At 45.1% G+C, this 25,237-nt stretch overlaps 2 protein-coding genes across 2 annotated transcripts in view; one reads left to right on the forward strand and one right to left on the reverse strand.

The window, feature by feature from the left end:
* The window catches only part of ABCA4 (ATP binding cassette subfamily A member 4), a gene marked incomplete at its 5' end in the record, with an annotated part of 129,497 nt that overhangs the window by 80,484 nt on the left and 23,776 nt on the right, over positions 1 to 25,237 (forward strand). The window contains 16 exons of the mRNA XM_081223844.1: positions 338 to 477; positions 967 to 1,104; positions 2,051 to 2,244; positions 3,337 to 3,421; positions 6,183 to 6,388; positions 6,749 to 6,797; positions 10,557 to 10,798; positions 11,461 to 11,585; positions 12,067 to 12,165; positions 12,988 to 13,174; positions 18,352 to 18,446; positions 20,211 to 20,243; positions 21,604 to 21,709; positions 21,836 to 21,910; positions 22,166 to 22,335; positions 24,021 to 24,198. Of these exons, the coding sequence (XP_081079970.1) occupies positions 338 to 477; positions 967 to 1,104; positions 2,051 to 2,244; positions 3,337 to 3,421; positions 6,183 to 6,388; positions 6,749 to 6,797; positions 10,557 to 10,798; positions 11,461 to 11,585; positions 12,067 to 12,165; positions 12,988 to 13,174; positions 18,352 to 18,446; positions 20,211 to 20,243; positions 21,604 to 21,709; positions 21,836 to 21,910; positions 22,166 to 22,335; positions 24,021 to 24,198 (2,122 nt within the window). The remainder of the gene's footprint in view (positions 1 to 337; positions 478 to 966; positions 1,105 to 2,050; positions 2,245 to 3,336; positions 3,422 to 6,182; positions 6,389 to 6,748; positions 6,798 to 10,556; positions 10,799 to 11,460; positions 11,586 to 12,066; positions 12,166 to 12,987; positions 13,175 to 18,351; positions 18,447 to 20,210; positions 20,244 to 21,603; positions 21,710 to 21,835; positions 21,911 to 22,165; positions 22,336 to 24,020; positions 24,199 to 25,237) is intronic.
* On the reverse strand, positions 16,497 to 17,334 carry LOC308611802 (nucleophosmin-like). The gene is made up of 2 exons (XM_081223845.1): positions 16,703 to 17,334; positions 16,497 to 16,621 (listed from the first exon to the last, which is right to left on the reverse strand). The coding sequence occupies exons 1-2, from the start codon at positions 17,266 to 17,268 to the stop codon at positions 16,504 to 16,506; spliced, it is 684 nt and encodes a 227-aa protein (XP_081079971.1). The 5' UTR covers positions 17,269 to 17,334; the 3' UTR covers positions 16,497 to 16,503.

Here is a 25,237-nt window from a genome sequence, read left to right on the forward strand (position 1 = left end):
AATAAAACTCTGCATACCATTTTGTAACCTGTTTTTCTAAATGTGATTGCTTTTTTAAACCTAAGATATCATGAACATCTTTTCGTGCTATTACATATTCTTCTATGCAATAAGTTTTAATGTGTACATACTATTCCATCGTATAATGTGCTATTTAAGCTGTCTTAGATATTTTGGCGGGGTTGGTATTTTGTTTCATTTTTCTATTATAAACAACACCACAATGAACATCATGATTGCTAAATCTTTGTGCTCATCTTTAATTATTTCTATGAGGTAAATTGCTAGAAGTGGAATTGCTGAGCACATTGCCTTTCTCATTGCCCCGTCCCCATAGTCTCACAGTGGCTGAACACATCCTATTCTACGCACAGCTGAAAGGGAGGTCCTGGGAGGAGGCCCAGCTGGAGATGGAAGCCATGCTGGAGGACACAGGCCTCCACCACAAGAGGAACGAAGAAGCTCAGCATCTCTCAGGTGCTTGGTGTTGGGAAAAGACAGGGCTTCAGATGGCATATCCATGGTTTCCCAGTGCACAGGGCCTTGTGCATATGCATGTGTGCATGTGTGTGTACATGTGTGTATTCTTAGGCTTATAACAGGAGAGCTCCTAAGGGTTGGAACATTCTATAAAGTTATTCTGACCATCTAAGACCAACCCACCTCTGGATTATTTCCCACATGAAACACTATCTTGCAGCAGCCTGGGCTGTATTTGCTCTGATGTTTATATGTTTGAACTCAAAGGTGAGAACAGTCTTCAAATGGTCTGATCCTAGGAGGCAGGTATTTTCTTTCCTGAATTGTGAGGCCTGTACCACTAGAGTTTTGGACACTGTATGAATATCTAAGGAGGCAGCCACAAGCTGCTGCTGGATCTAAGGTACCTTCCTTATGAGGTCAGCCCTGGGCCCTTCTCTTCCAATTGTCCACAGCTCCCGTGACCCTGCCGCCTTGTACCTCTAGGTGGCATGCAGAGGAAGCTGTCCGTTGCCATTGCCTTCGTGGGAGATGCCAAGGTGGTGGTTCTGGATGAGCCCACCTCTGGGGTGGATCCCTACTCGAGGCGCTCAATCTGGGACCTGCTCCTGAAATATCGCTCAGGTAATGGCCACTGTGCATCGCCTGTGCTCTCACTGAGGCTTTATGGGTGCTCTCCACTCTCTCACACCTAGCATTTTGCAACTCAGCATAGTAAGGGCCACAACTATACTCAGATGGGGCTTTGTCACTGGCTTGGGGGAGTCTAAGTTCTAGATGAAGCCTCCTGAGATATTTTACACAAGTACAAGCAGGGAGTTACTGATGAAGCAGCCTACTTCCCAAAATGCTCTAGAAAGTTCTCTCGACCTGCAGCCCTTCTGTCTGGAACAATGGGAGCAGCTCTAGTGAAATTCCCCCTTGGAAACCAGGTGTGAGGGCAGTGAGCCTGTGTTCAGTGCTGCAGAGGACTGCTGCAGATGGAGATGTCTCAAAGTGTGACATTTCCGCCTCTGTCGTGGCACGTGCAACCAGGGGTACAGATCCAGAAGAGACAGCAAGCAGAGCTAGTGCCCGTAAAAGTGGTGGTGTGGTTCAATCCTGCAATCGATTTGCCTTCCTGGAAATCCTCATTACCATTTTCTTTCAATGACATCTCCAGCTGGTATCAAAGAGTGTGTGTGTGTGTGTGTGTGTGTGTGTGTGTGTGTGTTCTTTGCAAAGATTATAAATGCAGTGCTTAATGACCCAGAGAATATACATATAGAACTCAAAAGATGCTGAATGACAATAATAAACATGTCCCATATATGGTGATTTATTTGCATCAGGTCCTATGTCTAATGAAGAAATAATCTGTGAAACAGTGCTTTACAATATGCAGGATGCTAAAAACGTTAGCTGTTTTCATTTTTATTCTAATATTCTAGACTTTATTGCAGAAAACTTGTTTTTATTTATTAACTCCCAGTTTTTGCAACCCATGTAATGGGAAGCTTGCCATACATCCTCTCCCATCCACACCTGGCCCAGGCCTGCCTGGTGATTCCCCTGACCCCTGCCCTTGCAGGCAGAACCATCATCATGTCCACTCACCACATGGACGAGGCCGACATCCTCGGGGACCGCATCGCCATCATAGCCCAGGGACGGCTCTACTGCTCCGGCACCCCGCTCTTCCTAAAGAACTGCTTTGGCACAGGCTTCTACTTAACCTTGGTGCGCAAGATGAAGACCATCCAGAGCCAAGGGGGAGGCTGTGAGGTTTGTGTCTGTCCAGGGAAAGAGCCTGTCCTGGGTGAGAAGGAAAGCACAGTGTGGTGCTGTCGTTCTGGACACTTCTACCTAAATCAGACTCCAGGCAGCAGAATTGACCTCTTTGTTTCTGGAACCATTTGTAGATTTTGATAAAAGGGCATTCTGAACTCTCCTACAGAGATGGTTTACCCCAAATAAAACAACTAGTTTTAAACGACCTCTGATTATTATAGGCCAGAATCCTAAACTACACATGTGGTTTGGTGCAACATAGAAGGGAGTGACTTATTCTGCAAGGTTACACTAATTAAAGGGCAGTAGTTGTTTAAGTTCCTTTTTTCATTCCAACATTTATGTTCCCTAATTAAACCCAAATTTCATTGGTAAATGAAAGCTAAGAAAAAGATTCCCTGATAACTATAACCTGAAAATGGTGAAGTGAAAAAATACCAACCAGCAGCAGAGACCAACTCAGCATGTTAGGAGCCCCAGGTTCAAGTCTGGGCTGCAAGGTGAACAAACTGTGTCATCCTAGGCAAATTCCTTAATTCCTCATTGTTGTGGAGTATTTTCCGCATAGAAAATGAAACTGATAATTGCTTCTCTGCTTCTTGGGGATGTGGTGAAGATAAGTGAGATAAAGTATTATAAATGTGCTTTGGGCTCACTGAGAAAGGCATTGCTCACATTCAAGTTGTTTTGTCATGCTTATTTTATTGTAGCATTATTTATGCCTCTGACCCCTGTAGTTTAAGTGTCTGGCTGCTTCTGGGTTTTCCAGTCCTGGATAGACTTCCACAGCCCAGCATGCATCCCTAGGGAGGGAGAAGCAGAATGTCTTGCACAGGCCAACCTATAGCTTTCACTTAAATAATGACAAGGCAAAGGGATCCTTCAAGGTTCTCTCTGTGCCTGATTCACACACTCTGCAGAACAAAATCAAACAGCCACAGCTTCAAAATGTTCAGATGAAGTAATAGATTAAAACAGTGAAGAAAAATGTGTTGACTACACTTGGGGTGAGAAACAAAGCATGGTGGTGACTTCAATCAGTATCAGGGAGATGCTATAGAAATGACTGACGTCCATCTGTTGTAGGGGACCTGCAGCTGTGCGTCTAAGGGTTTCTCCATCAGGTGTCCATCCTGCATTGATGAGATAACTCCAGAACAAGTCTTGGATGGTAAGGACTCAGGCAGACTGTACCTCAGTTCTTGTCTGGCGATCATCTCTGGGTATTTTGGGTGTGTCCGGCTGTCGTGCATTTCAATGGGAGCAAATAGAACACTCTGTGTGTTTCTCAAGCCCACAGTCATCCAATTGCTCATCATCTTCTTTGAGTTTTTTCTCTTCCTCCGTTCCCAAAGGGATGTTAAAAGTCATGGACCTACGGGCCCTCTCCCTTTAATGAAGAATCCAGTCTTTGTTCACTCCTTGCCCTTGCCCATAGTAAGCCTCCATTCCTGGGGTCCTCCTGCCTGGCTCCAAGCCACATTCCTCAGTGTCTGGAGAGAAGGGGTTCTAAGGGTGCCAGCTGGAGCCCGACAGTGGAGGCACAGTGATGCACAGCCCTCATCGTGCACTTTTCCAGAGAGTCAGTTTGCACGGTGTAGATGCCAAATCTGAGGAATATCGCACATCCCTGTTACACTCCCAGCTTTCCTCTCAGTTTCCCAGTTTTCCAGTGGTTCTTGCTTGGATTAGAGTGTGTCAAACCTCATAAGGGGTGCCTCCACTCCAGGAAGATGCCAAAGAGAGGCTCTCGCTGTAGAAGCACTCCTCGTGCAGGACCTGACCGCCTGCCCTAGAGTGCTTGTCAACAGCTCTTTCCATTCTCCTTGAGTGCTTGCCTCTCATCCTTTCCCCGGGGTGTCTTCACAATTGGAACACCACGCTTCCCATATTGCTAAGTAGGAGCAAAACTAAACCTATGTACTGATCCAAGTTAATGAAGGGGGAAAATATCTGCTTATCAAAGAAAAGACAAAGTTTCCTACTTAGCACAAATATTTTTCTAACCAAAATCTGGTGAAACAAGAAAACGAGACAATATTTATGCACCACGCTTAAAAGCTGAGGGGAAATGCCCAGAGGTGCATCATATTAACTCTCCCACCCTCTCTTCGCACTGACAGAACCTGTGGTGAACGTGAACACATCTTTTTAGAACATTTCTGTGTCTTTTTCCTAGTCTGCCTTGCCATGGGCCCCTCTCTGCTTTCTGAATAAATTTTTTTTTTTAAATACCTTTAATTACTGTGTGTGCCAAAGTTAAGGTGGAAACAGAGCCTGCTGGCTGGGGTGAATTTTTTAAATATTACTTTATTTCTAAATAAAAGTTTATTTTCTTTGAATAGAAGAGAGATGCTGTGAAGGGTGCGGAGCACAGTAAGTAGTTGTACCTGAAATAAGAGAAGGAAGATCATTTCAATCCCCATTAGCTCCTTGGAAGGCTTTTCACACACACACACACCTACATACCACACACACTCGCAGACCTCCCTGCCAGACGCTGAAAGCCCTACTGCCCTGAAGCACTGCTGCTGGAAAGGCTGACACACACGTCTAAGACACAATTCCTGGGAATCCAGCAGCTTCAGGTTTGATTTCCTTCCTAAGAGAACAATGAACGTGACCCCTAGAGAGCTGTTAGGGCAGAGCTGCTTCCTCCCGTGAGGAGCCCTCCGGCCCCAGCATGAAGTCATCTCAGAGCTGAAGACAATTGAGCCTAATTTGCATATTTGACTTAAAACAAGCCTTCCAGTCCAGCTAGGCAGAAGGATTTGGGTTGAAAGCCATGAAATCCCTCCACATGAGTCATTTCTAAAACAAAGAAGGAAAAGAACTCATTGGATGATCCTGACTCTGAGAGGATGGCTTGCAGAAACACACAAGACCTGGGCTCTGAGTCCCCAGAATCCCTTCCCCTTTGACCTGCCTCTCAAGACAGTGTGCTAGGGAACTGTCTCTTTAAATGCATGCTTTAAATTTTTAAATTAGATTGTTAACTTTAAAGTAACACATGCTCATGCATAAAATTCAATTCTGATGGTATGAGTGTATCAGGTGAATACTTGGTACTGGACACTTCCCCACACCCCATGCTGTCCTGTACTCCATCCCATGGTCCATTTCCACAGCTTCTCAACCCCCTTCTGCATTTCCTGTGAGCTGGGGATTAAGGGTTTTGTTTGTTTGTTTGTTTGAGGAGGCAGATGCAATCCCAGGGGAAATGGTGCAGGCCTCCCAAAAGTCAGACCAGGCCTGGGTGTGTGATTTAGGAAGGGGAGTTCTCACCCAGCTTGGTCACCAAGGCCGAGTGTGCATATTGGGCAAGTCCCCTATACCTTGGGCCAGACCAAAAAATGAAAGCAATTTTGACTCTCTCAGGGTTGTGGTGATTAAGAATGAACAACATTGATGACAAGAGCTTTCTTACTTGAGATGATGTTCATGATAACACTAGCAGCTAACACTCATCTATGGGCCAGGCACATCATTCTCAGTGTTTTATGCATATTAACGCATCCAAGCCTCACAAATAACAATAAAGTGGGTGCCATTATTTTCCCCTTTACACAGATGAAGAAACAAGGGTATGACCTCCCTAATGTTGCATAGCTTGTAAAGAACAGAACATTTGATTGAACAAAGGAGAAAACGGGCACAGGAGTGTTACATGAGCGCCCCAAGGTTGCACAGCTAGTTGTGTGTGTGGGGGGGGGGTTGGCTTCCATCTCCATCTCCCTTTCAGTGCCTGTCACAGGGCCAGCTAAGCTAAAAACAGACATGATGGAGCGCTATTCCTCCGCAAGAGTCACTACCGAGAAAGGAAATGCCCTTTTCTCAAATGAGAGGCAGAAGAAAGTAGGGGACCTGGGCAAGTTCACAGTCTTCCAGGTTCTGGAAAACAGAGTTGGTGTCAGCCTTTCTTCTTGTCTTAGGGGATGTGAATGAGCTGATGGATATGGTTCGCCACCATGTTCCGGAGGCGAAGCTGGTGGAATGTGTTGGTCAAGAGCTCATCTTCCTTCTTCCAAATAAGAATTTCAAGCAGAGGGCATATGCCAGCCTTTTCAGAGAGCTGGAGGAGACCCTGGCTGACCTGGGGCTCAGCAGTTTTGGAATTTCTGACACTCCCCTGGAAGAGGTAAGGCAGAGATTCCAGGTGGTTGCTTGTACCAGAAGAGGTGGTTCTTTGCCAAAGTCTAGCACAAAAGTCTAGAAGGGAAATTCTGTAAAGGCAGAAAGCCATAATTCCTCACCCAAGCGTAGCAACTATCTTCATTTTTGGCTTATTTCCTCCTGCCCTTGTCCATATGCGCACATATTTTACATAGTTGTGGTCATCGTATACATACACTTTTGTATTTATAGAAGACTATGTTCTTAGACAAAGAGTCATAATGTATTTTCTTCCTATGATGAAGCAGTCCCCAACAAAATTGAGCTTGGATTTCTGAGAGTGGGAATGCCTAAACCAAATTCTCTCTTTTTTCCTTCTTGACAGATTTTTCTGAAGGTCACGGGGGATTGTGAGTCAGGACCTCTGTTTGCTGGTATGGCACCCGAGTGTGGAGTTTGTTCCCTTACCAAACCCACAAGCTCTATCTTGAAAGCCTAAGGAAAAGCACGTAAAACAACAAAGCAGGCAAACGCTCCTCCATCGCCTTCATCTGACCCCAAAATAACAGGCATTTTGCACTCTCAATTCCTTTGATTGACAAAGGAAAGACAAATGGAATTAGATCTGGGTGGGAAGACTCTAGATGAAATCAGGATTCTTAAGGAGGTCAGGCTGGGAGCTTCACCACCCCCAAGCTTCTCACCCCACTTCCTGGTCTCCTGTTCCTGCCACATCACCATCCTCATCTCCTAGTCTTATCTCTACCAGGCCTCTGATCCACTCCTGCTTGCATGAGTGACAGCTTGCAGAGTTCTTAGAGATATTGGTGACAGTAAATACAACCCAGATGCCAGCTAGGGCCTCCTGGCCTCTTTGAGATGGAGATACAATTATTCTGAGCCCTCATTTAGTGCACTGCAGAGCTTCGAAACTGTGGGGACCATAATTGCTGTGGATTCTGGGGGTTTCTCTTCCATATGTGTGAGCCCAGCCACCAACCATCCCCTTCCGTGATTTCTACCACATCTCAGAGCCACACGAAGCACTCATGAGTGCAGTGGATTTTACTGTGGAGGGTGGAGGATGGGGAGATGGACATGCAGGAGAGCTTACCTGCCGCAACACAGGCCACTTCTGATAGAACAACAGGCATCCACCCACTCTGATAAAATGCTCTCCCTGGCTTCTCCCTTTCCATTCCATTTTCCTCTCTTCTGGTCAGAGGCAAGGCTGTGAGGCAATTCTCATTTGCTGTCTTGGGCACCTGCCATTGGTTACCTCTTTCTACCCAGTGTAACATATCACAGTATTTTCCTGTGCAGAGACTGTTTCCTCTTTGTTAGTTTCCAGTGCGAGCTCTACATCACGGTTTTCATCTTCCTTTGTAAGTGATCCCACCTATGCCTAGAACTAACAATAGTCAAATATATCAGCCCAGACATGTGCCGTGATCCAGTTAGGTTGTGTGGCAGCCAGAAGAGGTGGCCATGCAGGCAGAGTGGGGAGAAAGGTGCAGTGCTCTGGAGGGGGTGGGAGCAACTCACCACAGGGCCCAGGTCTGCTTTCCAGCTTTGTAGACACAGGAATTAAATTCCCTCAGCTCACCGAAGGGCAAAAACTTACATTAACCAAGACCAGAATGAAAACATGCTAATTTATATTAGAAGCTATGATGGATTCAAGAATCAGGGCCTTTAATCTGCACAGAATACTCCTTCTTAATAATTGGGTCCTGGGACTTCCCTGGTGGCGCAGTGGTTAAGAATCTGCCTGCCAGTGAAGGGGACACGGGTTCGATCCCTGGTCCAGGAAGATCCCACATGCTGTGGAGCAACTAAGCCTGTGCACCACAACTTCTGAGTCTGTGTGCTGCAACTACTGAAGCCCGCACACCTAGAGCCCATGCTCCGCAACGAGAGAAGCCACTGCAAAGGGAAGCCCGCGCACCGCAATGAAGAGTAGCCCCGATCGCCGCAACGAGAGAAAGCCTGCACACAGCAACGAAGACCCAATACAGCCAATAAATAGATAGATAGATAGATAGGTCCTTTTAGAAGAATAAATTACACATCAGAAGACTGGTCATTCTGGACACACAATAGAATGTTCCAAAGAGACAGTCAAGGGTAGGGGTTAAGAGCATAGCCTCTAGAATGAAGCAGACCAAACATCAAACCTGAACTCTGTAATTTGCTAATTGAGTGGCTTTGGGTAGATACTTAGCCTCTTTTTTTGTTTATGAGAACTCTTAAGATTCAATCCCTTAACAACTTCTATGTATAACATGCAGCAGTGTTAATTAATTTTATCATGTTGTGCATTACATCCCTAGTACTTATTAATACTTAGTTTCTTTGTACCTCAGTTTCCTCATATGCAAAATGGGGATGATAATAGTATCCACCTTTTAAGGTTATAGAGAGAATTAAATGAGCTAAAACATGCCAAGTCTTAACACAGTATGCAATTTCTGGTTATGATTCAGCAGCACCCTAATCTCAACACTTAAAAATATCTCTTACTTCAAACTAAGCCCTAATTTATACTTTACAAAGGGCTAAGTATCCGTTGTTTTATTTGATTGTCACTATAACCTCGTGAGGCTGGTAGGGCAGGAATTGGCCCCATCTGGGGAAACTGAGCCCATATAAGCTGGATGACTTGCCTTAAAGTCACACAGTCTTTTGAGTCTTATTATTCCCTGGTCTCAGCTCTCAAATCTAGGACCCTCAATTATACACTCCCACTGTTTCCCAGTTTTCAGGTGGCTAATTGTATTTGTTTTGAATAGGCTCTGTTTTAGAGGATGGCATTTTTCTGATCTTGTCTTCACAGTCTGAAGGAGCCTGTGGCTGTCTATGAAGTCATACATTACATGGTACCAAGAGGGTCCAAGCCATTTCTGAAGGGTGGCTCACTGCCAGTGGCCTCTGGAGGGCAGCAGAAAGCCAGAGACAAACAGACCTGAAGCCCTCAATTCTGGTCTGGACCGTGGACTCCAGTCTGGATGGGGCATCAGGGAGAGAGCAAAGCTCAGAGGATAGACACGAGGACAGGCAGCAGCAATCCTACCGGAGGGAGGGCCATCCACAACAGACATCAAATGTGAGCCCAGATCAAGAGAAAGGAAGTGGAGATGGGACTCTGGTGCCAGGTAGTCAGTGAACCTGCAGAAGTTCTCCACCCTCTGAGTAGCAGGCCTGGTACACCGCAGGTGCCCGTGAACATTAGCTGAAAGGATGACTCAGCTGACCCAGCTCCCTTTGCAGCTGCCCTTGTCCTGAGAGACTTTAGGAGAAAGCAGCTAGGGGCAACTAGCCATGCTCTAGGCCCTCTATGTCCAACAACATATTCTGCAAATAAATATTAATCAGTGATGATAAACTATAGCTTCAACATAACAGATGACTTACAATGGTTTATGAAACACATTCACATGTGTTAGCTCATTTAATCTTCATAAAAACCTTTTTCCTGTTTTCATTTTACAGATGAGAAAACTCAGATTCAGACAGGTTGAGTCACTTAGCCAAATTTGAACATCTAGTAAGAGTCAGGATTCAAACCCAGGTCTCCTAACTCCTAGTTCATTGTTCTTTCCACTACTTCTCAGTGGCCTCTAAACATTTAGAAAGAACCAAATCAACTCTGATTTTTACTTTTTTTATGTATACAGGTTATACATGAATATATTTTGTTGTTAAATTCAAATAATACAAAAAACACTAACCCTTCCCGCTTCATCCCATGTCCTTATCCAGCTCTGCCCCTGAAGCCGTAACCTCTTTTAACAATTGACAGGTATTCTTTCAGAGCTTTGCACATGTGTACACATTGTGAGTGTATGTGTGTACATAAAATATGTTTCTTTGCATATGATAAATATGCTGTCTAACACAAATATGATCTTATTACACATATTGTTCTGCACCTTTGTTTTTTGGGGTTTTTTACTTATATGTTTCAGACCTCTCTGTCTTGTTCCCTTTAACTACTGTAGAGAATTTTAAAGCAATTTCAGGCAATTCTGTCTATAGATGATTTATATCAGAAAATAGAATTTTAAAAAGTTTATTAACCTTCCTGGCCTGATATTTTGTCACTGACTTAAATGAAGGGACAACTTACACAGTAAGAAAACAATGATCTTGTGAATGTTTTTCTAAACTATTAATTCCATCTCCCAAACCAGGCGGCACTCAGCAGAAAAGAGACAGCGTCGGTCTCCGACACCCCTGTTTGGATTCTAGCAGGAAGGCCAGACAGACTCCACAGGGCTCCAACGGCCACCCCACGGAGCCCGCTGCTCCCCCGGAGCAGGATGGGCACAGCCAACTTAACACGGGAGTTCAGCTGGCCCTCCAGCACGTGCAGGCGCTGCTGGTCAAGCGGTTCCACCACACTGTCCGCAGCCACAAGGACTTCCTGGCCCAGGTATTACTGCAGTCTTCGGCTGTGCTTGTTTGCCGGTGGCCACGCCTACCAGACCTCTCCCAGCCTCCGCATCCCCTCTCAGGCTTTCTGGTGCACATGGGGTCAGAAGCGGCGATGAGCACCCTCTTTGGGTTCTGTCAGCTTTGTTTCCTCCCTGTCAACCTTTGTTTCTTTTTGGTAACACAAAGCTTCGTTGTAAGTACTCTACCTCACTTAGCAGAGAAAATAGAATAATAGTGGATATGTTAATATTGCTTTTATTTTTATAGGGGAGGGTAAAGTCATGTTTTCATTCATTTTTTTGCAATGACCTTACATATCAAGGTCATTGTCCGCTTTTTCTTTTTATACTTTTTGTTCAGAAACAGAAACTCTGGTTCGCCTCTGGCTGAGCATTGGCCTACTTCAGGGTTCAGTGTTGACCTGCTTCAACCACCCTTCAAAGGTTACCAGAACATTCTGTGTTCTCCTTCACAACCTGCCTTTGCACATCCTCCCATCATGTTCCCCAGGAGACTGACCTTCTCCATCAGGGCCCAGTTATGAGGCTGCTGGATAAATGTTTAAAAGAGAGAGAGAGAGAGAGAGAGAGAGAGAGAGAGAGAGAGTGTGTGTGTGTGTAACATACCACAGCCCAAGTTACCATGTTTATTTTCCCACAGATTGTGCTCCCGTCCACTTTTGTGTTTCTGGCTCTGATGCTTTCCATCATCATCCCTCCTTTTGGCGAATATCCTGCTTTGACCCTTCACCCCTGGATGTATGGGCAGCAGTATACCTTCTTCAGGTGCGTAGACTCATCCTCAGACGTCATCATCCACCTCCTTGGGTTGTGGGGCTCCTGGGTCACCTGCTGCTTGGTGCGGCCCTGACCTTCCCACTCTCTGGGACAGTCACCAGCATAATAGTGGTCCTCAGGCTGCCCTCAGAAAGGAAATTAATGTGTCTGCCACTTGGGAAAGGTGACCCCCAAGTGGACACGCAAGACTGCCAGGAGGAAGGAAAGAGACGCAAAGGTTGGGTGAGTGGGTTGAAGCTCCATTTTTTGAAATGCAGACCTGATATGGAATCAGACCACTGGTGTGTTCAGATAGCCTACCCTGCTTCTCAGGAGACCTATAGCCACCTCAAGGCAGAATCCTTTGCCTTGTTTACATGCCTGGCATGTCGTAGCCATTCAACAGACATTTGCTGAGTTGCATGTTGGCTGCTTTGTCCCTCTATCCCAGTCGCATGCCCGTCGAGTAAGCCCCTCTCACTCTGTCTAGCATGGACCAGCCAGACAGCGAGCGGCTCATGGTACTTGCAGACATCCTCGTGAATAAGCCAGGCTTTGGCAACCGCTGCCTGAAGGAAGAGTGGCTTCCGTAAGTCCCTGTGCACCCCTGCCCTAACACCAACAGCTGCCCTGGGAGACCCTGATGGTGGGGGCCTGGGATGACAGGGTTGGGAGAGGCCCCATCTCAGTCCTGTTCTGTTTACACGAACACTACCATACCCCTGAGCAGCACTCACCCGGCCTCTCCATCAACACCTCTATGCAAGGGTGTTCACTGCCCGTCAGGAAGCCCCTGCACCACAGGACAGCTCTGTGTTTCTATAGCTCTCGATATAAAAGTACTATACTGAGTTGACATATGCTACTCACAACTTATTTGAAAGGAATCTGAACGGAGAAGGGGGGAAGATGGGAGATGTGCCCTTGTGTGATTGGACCTAGAATGGCATTAGTTACATATATGGCCAACTTTCAATTATTGCTTTAAGTGTGAAGAAGAGAGTTCTAGAGGGCAGTTGAAATCCACCAAGAATTCAAAACGTTCAATGTAATTTTAACTGCTTCTCTCATCCAGTCTATTTCAGAGTTATTGATAAGGACCAAAATAGATTAATTTCAAAACCTCTTGTATTCGTTCTCTAAATGGCAAGAGCTGCCACCAGATAAAAGGGAGATTAAGCCATCCACAAGCTAGATAATTTTTCCCAGCCCCACCCACATCTAGCGAATCAATAAAATTCTAGTCTTGATTTTTTCTTGAGCGGAAACCAACCTCCAAGAGTAGAAGAAAATGCATGGGTCCGAGGAGGAGGAAAGGCTCAGAAGGAGAGGGTTGGGTACTAGTTCTCATTTTGAGGAATTTTTATCAACCTTGAAGCTGATTGTGGAATATGTTCTTGTCTTCCATGAGGGCGTTCCCCTGTGGCAATTCAACCCCCTGGAAGACTCCCTCTGTGTCCCCGGATGTCACCCACCTGCTCCAGAAGCAGATATGGACAGCAGACCACCCCTCGCCTTCCTGCAGGTGCAGCACCAGAGAGAAGCTCACCATGCTCCCCGAGTGCCCTGAGGGCGCAGGGGGGCTCCCGCCCCCTCAGGTACCTCCCCCTTCCAGGGGCTGCTAGGGCCCTGAGCCTGCCTGTGACCACAGCCATTGCGCCTCCTGAGTTTCTAGCCAACTAACATTTCAAACTGACAGCTGAGTGAAGGACTAAATGAGGCTCCAGGTCCTTATCACCTGGAGGAAGCCACTGACCAAAAGCTTCATTTCCACCAAACACTACCCATTCAATCTAGTAAGAAAATATCTTTAAGTATTGAGAAAATTACACATCAGGCATGACCGCTATAGAAAAATTAGAAAATACAAGTCAGAACAAAAAAAATTACCCTATCACTTGGTGATAACCACCAATAACGTTTAGTTTTTATCCATTCAAACAGGATTATATTCAAAATGCTGTCCTGAAACCTGCTATTTTCACTTAACAACATATCATGAACATATGGCCATGTCAATAAATATACATCTACATTATCGTTTTTAATGCCTGCACACTATCCTACTGTTTGGATTTACTTTAATTTACTTAACTACTCTCATTGTTGGACATGTGGGCTTCCAATTTTTCTGTTATCAACAGTGTTGTAGTGTCCCTTCAAATGCACACTTACTAACAATTTTAATTAAGAAACTCTCCATGTGCTGTATAATTAACATGCATACACACACACACACACACACACACAGCTAGCAACCTATGTTTTGCAGGGATAATAACAATCTTGGCTCTGAGCAGCCTCCTCTCTCAGGAGTTCTGAATGCCATAATGTATCACAGTGAGCTGCTCCAGGGGTTTCAGAGACAGTGAATGGGGCCAGAGAAGTCTCACCTTGTCTCAGGTTGATAATGGGACTCCCAGCTGACTTGCACAGAGCTGGGTCCTACATGGTCCTCTCTCATGATTTGTCAGTGAATGAACGACTCCCCATGAGGCAGTGTGGCCGGTGGGTCGAGCACCGGCATTGGCATCAGAGAACCATGGGTGGGTTACTTGGCCTCTCTGAGCCTTAATTTCTTCACCTATAAATTGGGGATAACTGCACTTATTTCTCAGCATTATTATGAGAATTCAATGAGATAAAGAAACTATTATTTAGAAATAGTTTCAACTCAAGTGATGACAACCTCAAACTAATAGTGGATAAAATATGACACAACTCGTTTCTTTCTCATGTAAAAGTTTATGTGGGTGGTCCATGGCGTTCTGTTTTGTTGCTCCCTCCTTTCTGGTAAACAAGTCAGCCTCCTTGGCCAAGATGGCAGAATCTACTTTCCAGGCAGCAGATGGAAGAAGAGATGAAGAAAAAGGGAGGGCAAAGTGTGTGAATACCCTGTCTTTAAAGGAAGATTTCCAGAAGCTACCACAGAGGCACTTGCATGTGTACATCATTGGCCAGAACGGAACATCACGGGAGACTGGGAACTATCGTCTTTATTCTGGGTGTCCTTGTACCCAACAAAAAAGTCTATTCCTATGGCAAACGGCAGAGGGCAGAGCAGTAATGGGGGACAACTAAATTTTGCCACAGCGTCAGTCACAGTTGCTGGCTTGTATATAAATGATTCCATGTTTATGAACATCCTACCTTTCCCTTTTTTATGCTAAAAGCATGTACCTTTCTATTTCTCAAGCAATATATTTTCTCTTTGAATCATAACTCAGCCACTACAGCATCACAGGGATCCCAAAAGAGGGACTCAGGGGCTTGTCTCAATTCTCAGTACCCCAGAGTACCCCAGTACCCCAGTACCTTTGCTTCTGTTGGGTTTGCGGAGGGCCCCTGTGGCAGCTTCTACTCAAATACATCCAGTGGCAGGGCACCAAGGCTGTGACCCTGTGTAGTGAGCCCTTGGCTGGAACAGGGAGGAAAGGCCAAGCATAGCTGTGAGGGGAATCATTCCTCAGTGAATCCTGACTTTAAGGCTCACTGCCTCACTTAGAAATGTATTTTCAGTGGTTAGTCCTTGGTCCCTGAGGAAAAAATGTAAAAGACTTTTAGCCAAAGTCTGGTAAAAAGGAAATCAGTTCCTGTGATTTTCTATCACTCCTGCCTCTTCTCACTATCATTCATGCTTCTCTTGGGAGCATCTGCATCAGGCATCTGCACAGAAGCTGCTCTGTGTGTGTGTGAGCGTCTCTCTCTCTTTCGCACATACACACACACTTATGTTCACACCCACTCACCACACTCACTCACACACACTCCCCCATTTGCCTGGAATAAGACCAGAGAGTATGAGTTTGCTTCAGAGATGGTAAATCGTCCTCATCTGGAAAATGGGGTGGTGGCTGTGGTCTTCTCTAGGGTCCCCTCCTGTCCTAACATATTCTTTGAATGGTGTTGGGTCCTGAGGGGGAGGGAGGGGCTCCATCCCTGACTTCTGGGATACACAGAGATAACGCTGTAGGAGGATCTCATTTGACAGTACTTTTAGAAAATATTTTGTCATAAATTCCCAGGCACCACCCATTGTTCCAGCCTAGATTCCACCAGGGGAGCCTGACAGTTCACCTGGGTGCCATTTTCAGCTTGAGAAGCAGGTGACGGAGTGAGAAGAGCAAGGCTATGGAATCAGACAGATGCAGATTCAAATCCTAGGTCAACCACCCACAAGTTCTAACCTGGTGCATGTTAGCTAACCTTTCTGAACCTCAGTTTCTCTGTTTATAAAAGAAGGCAACAATTCTTCTTTCACAGGATATAAGGATCAAGGGAGATAATGTAGAGCATTTAACACTGTGCCTGGCACACAGTAAGCATTCAGGAGATGCTAGTTCTCCTCCTAGTGTTAGAGAGGAACAAGGTGAAGAAAGTGAACCGAGGATGGGAGTAAAATGAGAAAGGGGCGGGAAAGACAGAAACCACGAAAAATGAAAAGAATAGTGTGATGATGGTGGTATAACACCTTTCTGATGTGTTAGAAAGGTGGCACCCTTGATACTGCAGGTTCATGATTCACCAGAAACTAAACGCTATGTATTCCCAAAGTTAAAGTGATATTGCCACCTGGTGGCCAAACTCATGCACTTTTTTTTTTTTTTTTTTTTTTGATTCAAATATTTATTGAGCAGCTAGGGAGATACAGAGGTGATTAAAACATGGTCAAAGAGGTGAGGCAAATCCACAAGTAATAGAAAGCAAAGTATAAGGTTTACTGAATCACAGCAGTCAAAAGAAAGTGTTTTAGGAGATCAAGAGATTGCTTCCAGCCTGGAAGGGGGCAAATCAGGAAAGGGGACTGAGATGAAAAAAAAAGACTTCAGTCTGGATTGTTGATGATACTCAGTTTGGACTACATTTGTCTCTCCTTTTCCCCTCTCCCCATCTTTGGGCTTAATTTACCAGTAGTGCCCAGGATTGTTCAATGCTCTTTTTCTATACTTGCTTGCATTTTTGCTTCAATGTCTTCTACAGAGCTAGGTCCTTTCGGTGTTTTAGGAGTTTTTTCCTGTTTTTTGAAGGATTCTTGACCTTTTGATCTTGGTGTTGATGGTCTTGAGTCTTTTCCATTCTGGTTTGATTTTTGTGCATTTTTGGCTGGAATATCTTGTACAGATTACTTTACTGGAGCTTTTTCTTCAGCTTCCTCATCATCAAAGTCATCATCATCATCATCGTCATCTTCATGATCATCTTCATCTTCATCAGCAACAAGTTTTACTTTTTTATGTGGAACCTTGCTACCACTTCCAGGGGCAGAACGCTTTCCAGATATACTTAGGAGTGCCACATCCTCCTCCTCTTCATCTTCTGACTCCGCATCTTCCTCCACAGCTACTAAGTGCTGTCCACTAATATGCACAGGCCCTGAGCCACACTTCAACCGTAAGACCACAGGTAGTGTTATTTCAAAGCCCCCAAGGGAAACTGTTGGCTGCACAGACATTTTCAAAGTTGCCAGTGTTACCTTAATTGGACTGCCTTCATAATTCATCCCCTCTGCTTTGACAATGTGCAATTCATCCTTTGCGCCAGCCCCTAAACTGACCGTTTTTGAAGATAACTGGTGCTCACTTTCATCATTATCCACCGTACAGTGATCATCTTTGTTGGCCTTTAGTTCACAACCAGAAAGATAGTTCCAGGGCCTCAGAGGGCTCATGTCCATGTCCATCGAATCTTCCATGGGTGGGTGGCATGCACTTAGGTGGGAGAGAAGGCGGACGGAGATAAAAGACTACTGTTCCAGGGAACAGTCGCGCCGGACAGAATCACACCAGGGCTCATGCACTTTTGAATTCTCTAAAATCTTTTGATTAACTCGGAGTTCTTCTAGATGTATTCTGAAAGTGATTTGTAAACTGTAACGCACTGTTTGAATTCTTTCATTCATGTCAAAATTTATGGTGCCAGCTATATGCCAGGTACTGTTCTCAGTGCTGGGGACACAACAGCTAACAAGTCAGAAAAAGTCCTGGCTCTGACAGAATTTGTATCCAAAAGGGGGTAACAGATGAAAACAAATAAACAGATTAATTGGAAAGAAAATTTCAGGTAGAGACGAAGATGTGAAGACAATACTACAGTATGTGACTAGAAATAGAAAATGCTTCTCTGAGGAATAAACTTTGGGCTGAGATTTGAATGACGACAAGTTAGCCATGAGAGGTTGTCCAGGGAGAACATTCCAGGCAGAGGGAGCTGCTGCCAAGTGCAAAACTACAGCAGGAATGAGAGGTGTGCATTTGAGAAACAGGGAGAAGAAGTGGGGAGGTGGGCAGTGGGGGTGGGTAGCAGCAGGTGAGCTCAGCCTCGGTAATGAATTTGGATCTGACCCTAGGGTTACCTGAGTGTGGTAAGCAAGGCAACTGGGATGTTCTGATTGATACTGTTAAGCTCAGTCTGGCTAATGAATGGAGCATGGATTGTGCAGGGCCACGGTGGAACCAGAGACCGGTTTGGAAGTGTCAGTAGAGGTCCAGGTGACAGGTAGGTGGAGGCTTCGTTTAGGGTGATAGTGGTAGAACTGGAGAGATGCTGATGGACTGGAAATTTATTTTGAAGTGAGAACTGTCCTGTGTCATCAGTGGAATAAAGAAAAGAGAGGGTTCGAAGGTGACTCCCACATCATTGCTATGGGAACTGGGGAGATGCCGGTGCTTTACTTAGTATCTTCCTAGTAGCTGAGTCTATAAATAATTTTTGGAAGAGAACAAGAAATTTCACCTCAAATTCCGAAGTAATTAATGCAGATATCTCATTGCCTCAGAGAATACAGCGCAGCACTGAAATTCTACAAGACCTTACAGACAGGAACATCTCCGACTTCTTGGTAAAAACATATCCTGCTCTTATACGAAGCAGGTAAGAAGAGACCTTTCTATACTTTTCATCCTGGCTCCCTGTGGGAAATATTAACTAGGGACAGAAGATAATTTCCTCTCATGATTTATCAACAATCAGGGCAGTGGAATTTTTTCTTTTTCCTAATTTGAGAGCCTCATCCAATAGAAAAAGCAATGGAGGCATATACAAGTCGAATGGAACTTATGATTAATCTTGCTTTGTTTTTTATTTTGTTTAGGACAAGCAGTTAACATTTAAGCCATGCACTATTACAAGTAAGATAAGAAAGTATAGAATTTGTCCAAAATACAGCCTCATATTTTAATTAGTTAAAAAACAGAGGTGCGGGCTTCCCTGGTGGCGCAGTGGTTGAGAGTCCGCCTGCCGATGCAGGGGTCACGGGTTCGTGCCCCGGTCCGGGAAGATCCCACATGCCGCGAAGCGGCTGGGCCCGTGAGCCATGGCCGCTGAGCCTGCGCGTCCGGAGCCTGTGCTCCGCAACGGGAGAGGCCACAACAGTGAGAGGCCCGCGTACCGCAAAAAAAAAAAAAAAAAAAAAACAAAACAAAAAAAAAACAGAGGTGCCTCATATTTTAATTAGTTAAAAAAACGGAGGTGAAGTTTGAAGGGAGGAAGGAGAGTAAGGGGAAATGATAGAGACAAAGAGAGAAGCAAGAGGGAAAAGTAAGAAGCAAAAAGGAGAAAGGAAACAATTAGACCAAGATAGGAGAGAGGCAGTGGGATAGTCTGCATGAGCCCACAGGTTGTCCAGGTTAACTGCACCTGTCACACTATAACTGTGAATTATCATCTGTATCACTGCCCTTTCAAATGCAGCTCTGCAACTGTTCTCACAAGCCCCACCCCGGGACTGCTTCAGCAGTCCCATCAGAGCAAGCAGTATGACAAGAGCATGCTCTGGAGAGAGGATGATAGGGGACCCTGATCTGGGCCCCATGCTCTCTGGAACTTTAAAATAAAACATACTGTCTAATTTTAGTAGTATTTACAATTACTTTCCCTCCCAGTCCCTCAACAAGGGATAAATGGACTCAGCTAACTACAATACATTGCAGATGGTGAAAGCAGCTGTTGAGAAGGCAGTGCCAAGCCAGCAGTTAGCAAAATGAAGAACAGCATCCAAGCACAAAAATAAAAAAAGGGTGCATAGAATCTATTCAATAATGCAGTAAACAACGACCATCCCACACTTTGTTCTCAGAAGCAAATTTGCAATATGGAATTTTGGACTTTGTGCTTAATGACAATGATAGTTCATGGGGCTGAACTATGAGGACTTGAGTTGGTATCTGCGTGTTTCCTATCTTGTAATTTTGTCCCTGATTGACTGGAAGTCAGTCTCTTAACTTAACTTTGGGCTAGGAGTAATTCAGAACTTCCTCCAAGTGTGCAGGTGATTATGAAAGTCTAGTTCTTACAGGGTGGAAGAGGGGAGGGCTTCAGCCTTCACTCCATGCTGGCATGGTCATTGCCATATTTTCTGGGTCCAGATCATCTGACAAGTGACCTTACAACAGGGCCACCCAGAAAGCCCTGCAGGCAGGATGTGACTTGGACAGCCAGGATTGGAAAAGATCAGTCCTTTCTCCACGTATTTATTCAGGCTCAGCCCCTGGCCTGGGAGGTTTCCACATTGCTTGGACATCAGGAAATGCAAAAAATGCCCCCGAAGACTGGGAGACCCCAGTGAGTGTTTGGGGAAGAAAGTTAACACTACTGCATACTTGTTGTATTCATTGTATGATTTGTTTTGGCTTTCAGTTTGAAGAGCAAATACTGGGTCAATGAACAGAGGTAAGAAATTATTTTTGTAAGAAATTAAAATCTCAGAGTGATCTATTTAAATTCATTGCACATAAAAAAGCCACACCTCAAAGTCATGTGGATGAGCTGTTCTGTACGTGCTCAGGAATTCATAAGACATGTCTTGAAGGATACAGAGCTACACACACCAGAAGATGCTCAGCAGTAGATCTCCTTGGAGGGCATAAATGAGATGTTCTCTGAAGAGGAATTCCAGAGCACTCTCACTCCAGGAAGGTTCTAAAACCTCCGAGCAAATAACAGTTTAGAACAGGAGCACATGTAACCTAAGCCCTGGCACTCCTTGGCCCATTCCTTTTAAGCCTCAGGGCGTCTGGCCCAGCCCCAGACTCACCCCGTTCCTGAGGCATCCTGAAGGTTCACATGGTTCCCAAGGTTGAGAATCCTCTAGGGATGGTCTAGGAGTGAGCCCGCCTCCTGGGCTCCCTCAGGAACAGTGCCTCTAGAATGAATGCAGAGCTGATGTTGACTTGACTTCCTGGGCAAATTCTAGACCATAAAAGTGAAATTCAGCTTTTAGAATTGTTCCCAAGAGGGAAGTGAGGGACCTCAGCTGAAGCAGAAAGGCGAGGGGACAAGCTGAGTCCCTGAGAAATAAAGTTCTTCTCCTCTGCCTTGCCTATCCAACAAATTAATTTTGTTTGTTGAGGAGTTTGGCTTTTATGCCGCCATTGAAGGCTTTTAAGCCAAAGAGTGACACGCCCACAGTTTCTGAAGACTTCCAGAGCAGTGTGGAAGATAGGTTAGAGTGGGAGGGACCCAAGGCTAGGATCCAGTTAAGCACTAGAGCAGGAGTCAAGGCAGGGGTGGGTGAGAGTCACCAAGAGAGGCACAGCAGGACTGGACCAGTTTCGATGAGTCCAGCACACCAGAAGTACCTGCAAAGTACAGAAGCAGCACAGAAAAAGAACCACTGGTAGGGGTGGGAGAAAGTCAGGGAAGACCTCAAAGAGACGATCACATAGGACAGATGAGCTGGAAAGGCACCCGGGGAAACTCGAGCCCTGCGAAGGCAGAGAGACACAGAGGCAGCCTGGACCACTGCGAGCTCTGGAAATGATTGCATGGCCGGAATGGGCCACTGGAGGGAAGCCTTGAGGAGGGGTGAGGTTGGAGAGGTGCGCAGACACCAGGCTCAGAAGGGGTCAGTCCTGGAGGCAGTGAGGAAGATGTTAAAGCTGGTTTGTAAAGGGGAGCTATGTTTCCCGATGGGCCAGATAATTCCTGCAAAAATACACACTTTCCTACTGAAACTGAGAGCTCCGGCAACCACGAGGCACACACACATGGTTCATGGCACAGGTCTGAGGACTTCTTGCTCCCTTGTCAGGTACGGAGGAATTTCCATTGGAGGAAAGCTCCCGGCTCCCCCCATCACTGGAGAAGCCCTTGTTGGATTTTTAAGTGACCTTGGCCGGTTAATGAATGTGAGCGGGGTATGTAAACAGACTGGAGATTTCGTAGGACTTTCAACTTGCCAGTTATCATGAAATAGAAATGATCATGAGTGCTAAGGGAAGGGGGGAAAAAAAACCTCTTCGTTGTTTATTATGGTTTTCCAGGGCCCTATCACCAGAGAAGCCTCTAAAGAAATGTCTGCTTTCCTTAAACATCTAGAAACTGAAGACAACATTAAGGTATTGGCCCTGCACAATCTGCCCTAGAGTTAAAAACTCATGTGAGCTGGTTGTTTTATTTTTATTTTCCCAGCTTAATTAAATTCCATCCCTCCTCCTGCTTAAATCTGGCATGGAATGTCTCCCAGTGGCCAGAACCTTCCTCCCTCTCACATTCTTTTTCCTGCAGCTCATTTTTTCTTTAAACAGCTGCTGTTAGTGCAGAGTCTCCTGTGTAGTAGCAGAGCCTGACAGGGCCACATCTCCGCCCTCTAGGTGTGGTTTAACAACAAAGGCTGGCATGCCCTGGTCAGCTTCCTCAACGTGGCCCACAACGCCATCTTACGGGCCAGCCTGCATGAGGACAGGAACCCCGAGGAGTATGGCATCACCGTTGTCAGCCATCCTCTGAACCTGACCAAGGAGCAGCTCTCCGAAATTACAGTGTAAGCTACTGCGGCCCCGGCCTCACAGCTTTCTAGTCACCTTCTCCACTCTAAACACCCCGAGAGGATTTTCACTAGCAGAAGCTGCTGGGCTGGATAGCAAGTTTGTTTAATCACACACACACACACACACGAACATAAGACTTCGTGTGCCAAACTGCTTGGCCATTCTTTCTCCTCATATTTATTTGGAAAGTAAGCATATGTTTGGTTCCGTTCCCTTTTGGCTCTTGATGACACATTGCTCCTGGAGCTTACACAAGTACTCTCCTTTCCAGTATGCAAAATGATTGCCAGGAACTGGGAAGTTCAGTAAATCTTTCATCGCCCCTGTAGTAATTATCTTAGATTCCAGTAATTTCCTCCAGACAGTCAGGCTTTGGACATGTCGACAGATCCTTACCTTCCTAAAGCCTAGGCCCAGCTTCAAGCAGTAGAAACCTCACTCTTTTGCAATTTGTAGCATGTTTGCCTTATTTGAGGCCTACATTTGGTGAGAATACCTTTGTTAGAGCAAACTCCTTCTGGAAGGCAGTTAGGGGACCCAATATACTCCAAGTGCCCTGAACGTGCCCAGGGTCATGGCTAAACTTGGGTGGGTCCTGGGTCCTTGGGACCTTCCTCAGAACACCCTCTGAGGCCCTAGACTGAGGAAAAGTAGTCTATGTCCATTCTCACTTAGCCCAAGTTTCTATACCTCCTGCCAAGCCTCTTGAATATGAAATATGAGAGAGGAGTCTTTTGTGATTATAAAAATAAGATATAACATAGTATATGTTCATTAAATAAAGTTTATAGAATAGAGTTTTAAGAACTTAGTATTTATAACCCAACACAGGTTAGGGTGTTTCCTCTAAACATTTTTGGGTGTTTCCTTCCAGTAATTTGTTCTAATCTTTGTGTGTGGATCAAGCTATTTGTAATTTTAACAGGGCAGCGACTAGCACATATGGTGCCTTTGTGGGAATTAGTAAAAGGTGCTCCTTTCTCAAGGCGGGCACTGGCTTACACCAGAGTGCATGGCTTGTATGTGAAGGTTGGGTTGGATTTCAGCCCACACTTTCCCCCTTAGCCAGATGCTTTCTATCTGATCTGGGAAAGAGTGAATAAGATCCAAGATCCTGTATAATCAGCCTGTTCCCTTTTTACTTAAATTTATGTTATAATGTAACATTTCCCTATGTTATGATGTTGCTTGAAAGCATGATTTAACAAGATAATTTAAATAAAGATAAATTTTTCTTTTAAAAATTTATTTCTTTTCACAGACCCTATAACTATCTACATAAAAATTCAAGAATATCTATAGACAAATTATTAGAACTAATAAGAGCATTGCAGTGCATGAGATTAATGTAAAAATCTGTTTCTATACACAATCAACAAATAATTAGAAAATGTAATAAAAAGAAAATGTATCTAGACTTTTATATTAACAGGGGACAATATTTGATATTAACCTTAATATTCAACATTAATGTAGAACAGGAAATGCACAAATATCCATTTACCCTTGACCCAGTTTGATTTACACAGTTAAGTGAGCTGACAAGCTTCAGGCTGGGGAAGGGGATTCTGGAGGCGGTTCCCTGGCATTGGTGAGGGCTTCCGAGAGCCTGACTTTGTTCTTCTCCTGCTTCTGCTCCTCCTTCGCCTCTCTCCCTCTGTCTCCCGTCCTTCTGCAGGCTGACCACTTCTGTGGATGCTGTGGTGGCCATCTGTGTGATTTTTGCCATGTCCTTCGTCCCTGCCAGCTTTGTCCTTTATTTGATCCAGGAGAGGGTGAACAAAGCTAAGCACCTCCAGTTTGTCAGTGGAGTGAGCCCCACCACCTACTGGCTGACCAACTTCCTCTGGGACATTGTAAGTATCAGGACCTAGCACCTCCCTCACCCCCATGGGCCCAAGGTGGGTGGGTGTTTGTGTGTGCTCTGACTGAAGGGACGTGGCAGGGTGGGGCTCTCGTACCGCCAGGGCTGCTGGAAGGTGATGTGCCCAGGGCCCAAGCTGGGGAAAGATGCAGGGCACAGCTTAGCAACTGCTGAGTGGGAACTCTGTAGGCCCTGCACAAGGGGCCTTCTGATGCACCAAATAATCACTGCTCTGCAGCACTGAGGCTGGCCTTCCTGAGAATAACCGGGAGCTGAAGAGATGATATCAAGAGGCCCTTCACATACATCCTCTTGTTAGGTCCCACCCCACCCTCAAAGGGGTAAACTGGAAACTGCTCTGTGGTAGAGTTGCCAGATAAATAAGGGGCACCCAGTTCAATTTAAATTTCAGAAAAAACAATGAACAATTTTTAGTATAAGTGTATCCTAATCCCCCCCCCGAAATATGGCATTCTTACACTGAAAAATTTATTGGTTGTTTGTCTGAAATTCAAATTTAATTGGGCATCCTATATTTTTCTTTGCTAAATCTGGGAACCCTATCCAGTGGCCTTATTTTGCCTACCCAACCAGAACTTCACTATATTAGATTAGCTACCACTTGGGTGAACATGAAGAAAAAATTATTTATCAAATCAACAGCAGATTACCACCTCTCTCACAGTCAGGATTGGCGGGGGAAGAGAGGGGTCAGGATGGGTTACCTTACGACAGGCCACAGGGTCAAAATGACTTGACAGTGAAGGCCTGGTTATAATGTGGGAGTTGTTATGACACTAACTCCAGTCTATTCCAGGTGTCTTGGGGAACAAGATGTTTTGTTTTATCTCAGCATTCTAAGACTAACGTGAGTCTCCACTTCATGGTGATGATAATGTATATCACGATGGAGACCAACACAAACAACCTTTTCCACTATGACTTTTAATAATGATGGCAAATATCTTACTCAACTTACTAAGCAGCCATCACTTAACAATATAAAGCCAGAAATCTTCAGTACCAACTAA

This window comes from Mesoplodon bidens (assembly GCF_964165515.1).
Source record: "Mesoplodon bidens genome assembly, chromosome: 2".
Lineage (NCBI taxonomy): Eukaryota > Metazoa > Chordata > Mammalia > Artiodactyla > Ziphiidae > Mesoplodon > Mesoplodon bidens.

Coding starts and splice junctions, on each gene's coding strand:
- LOC308611802 (XM_081223845.1), bottom strand. CDS start 17,268: ATGGAAGATTCGATGGACATGGACATGAGCCCTCTGAGGCCCTGGAAC. Junction 16,622..16,702: donor GAAGAAAAAGCTCCAGTAAA/GTAATCTGTACA, acceptor ATCAACACCAAG/ATCAAAAGGTCAAGAATCCT.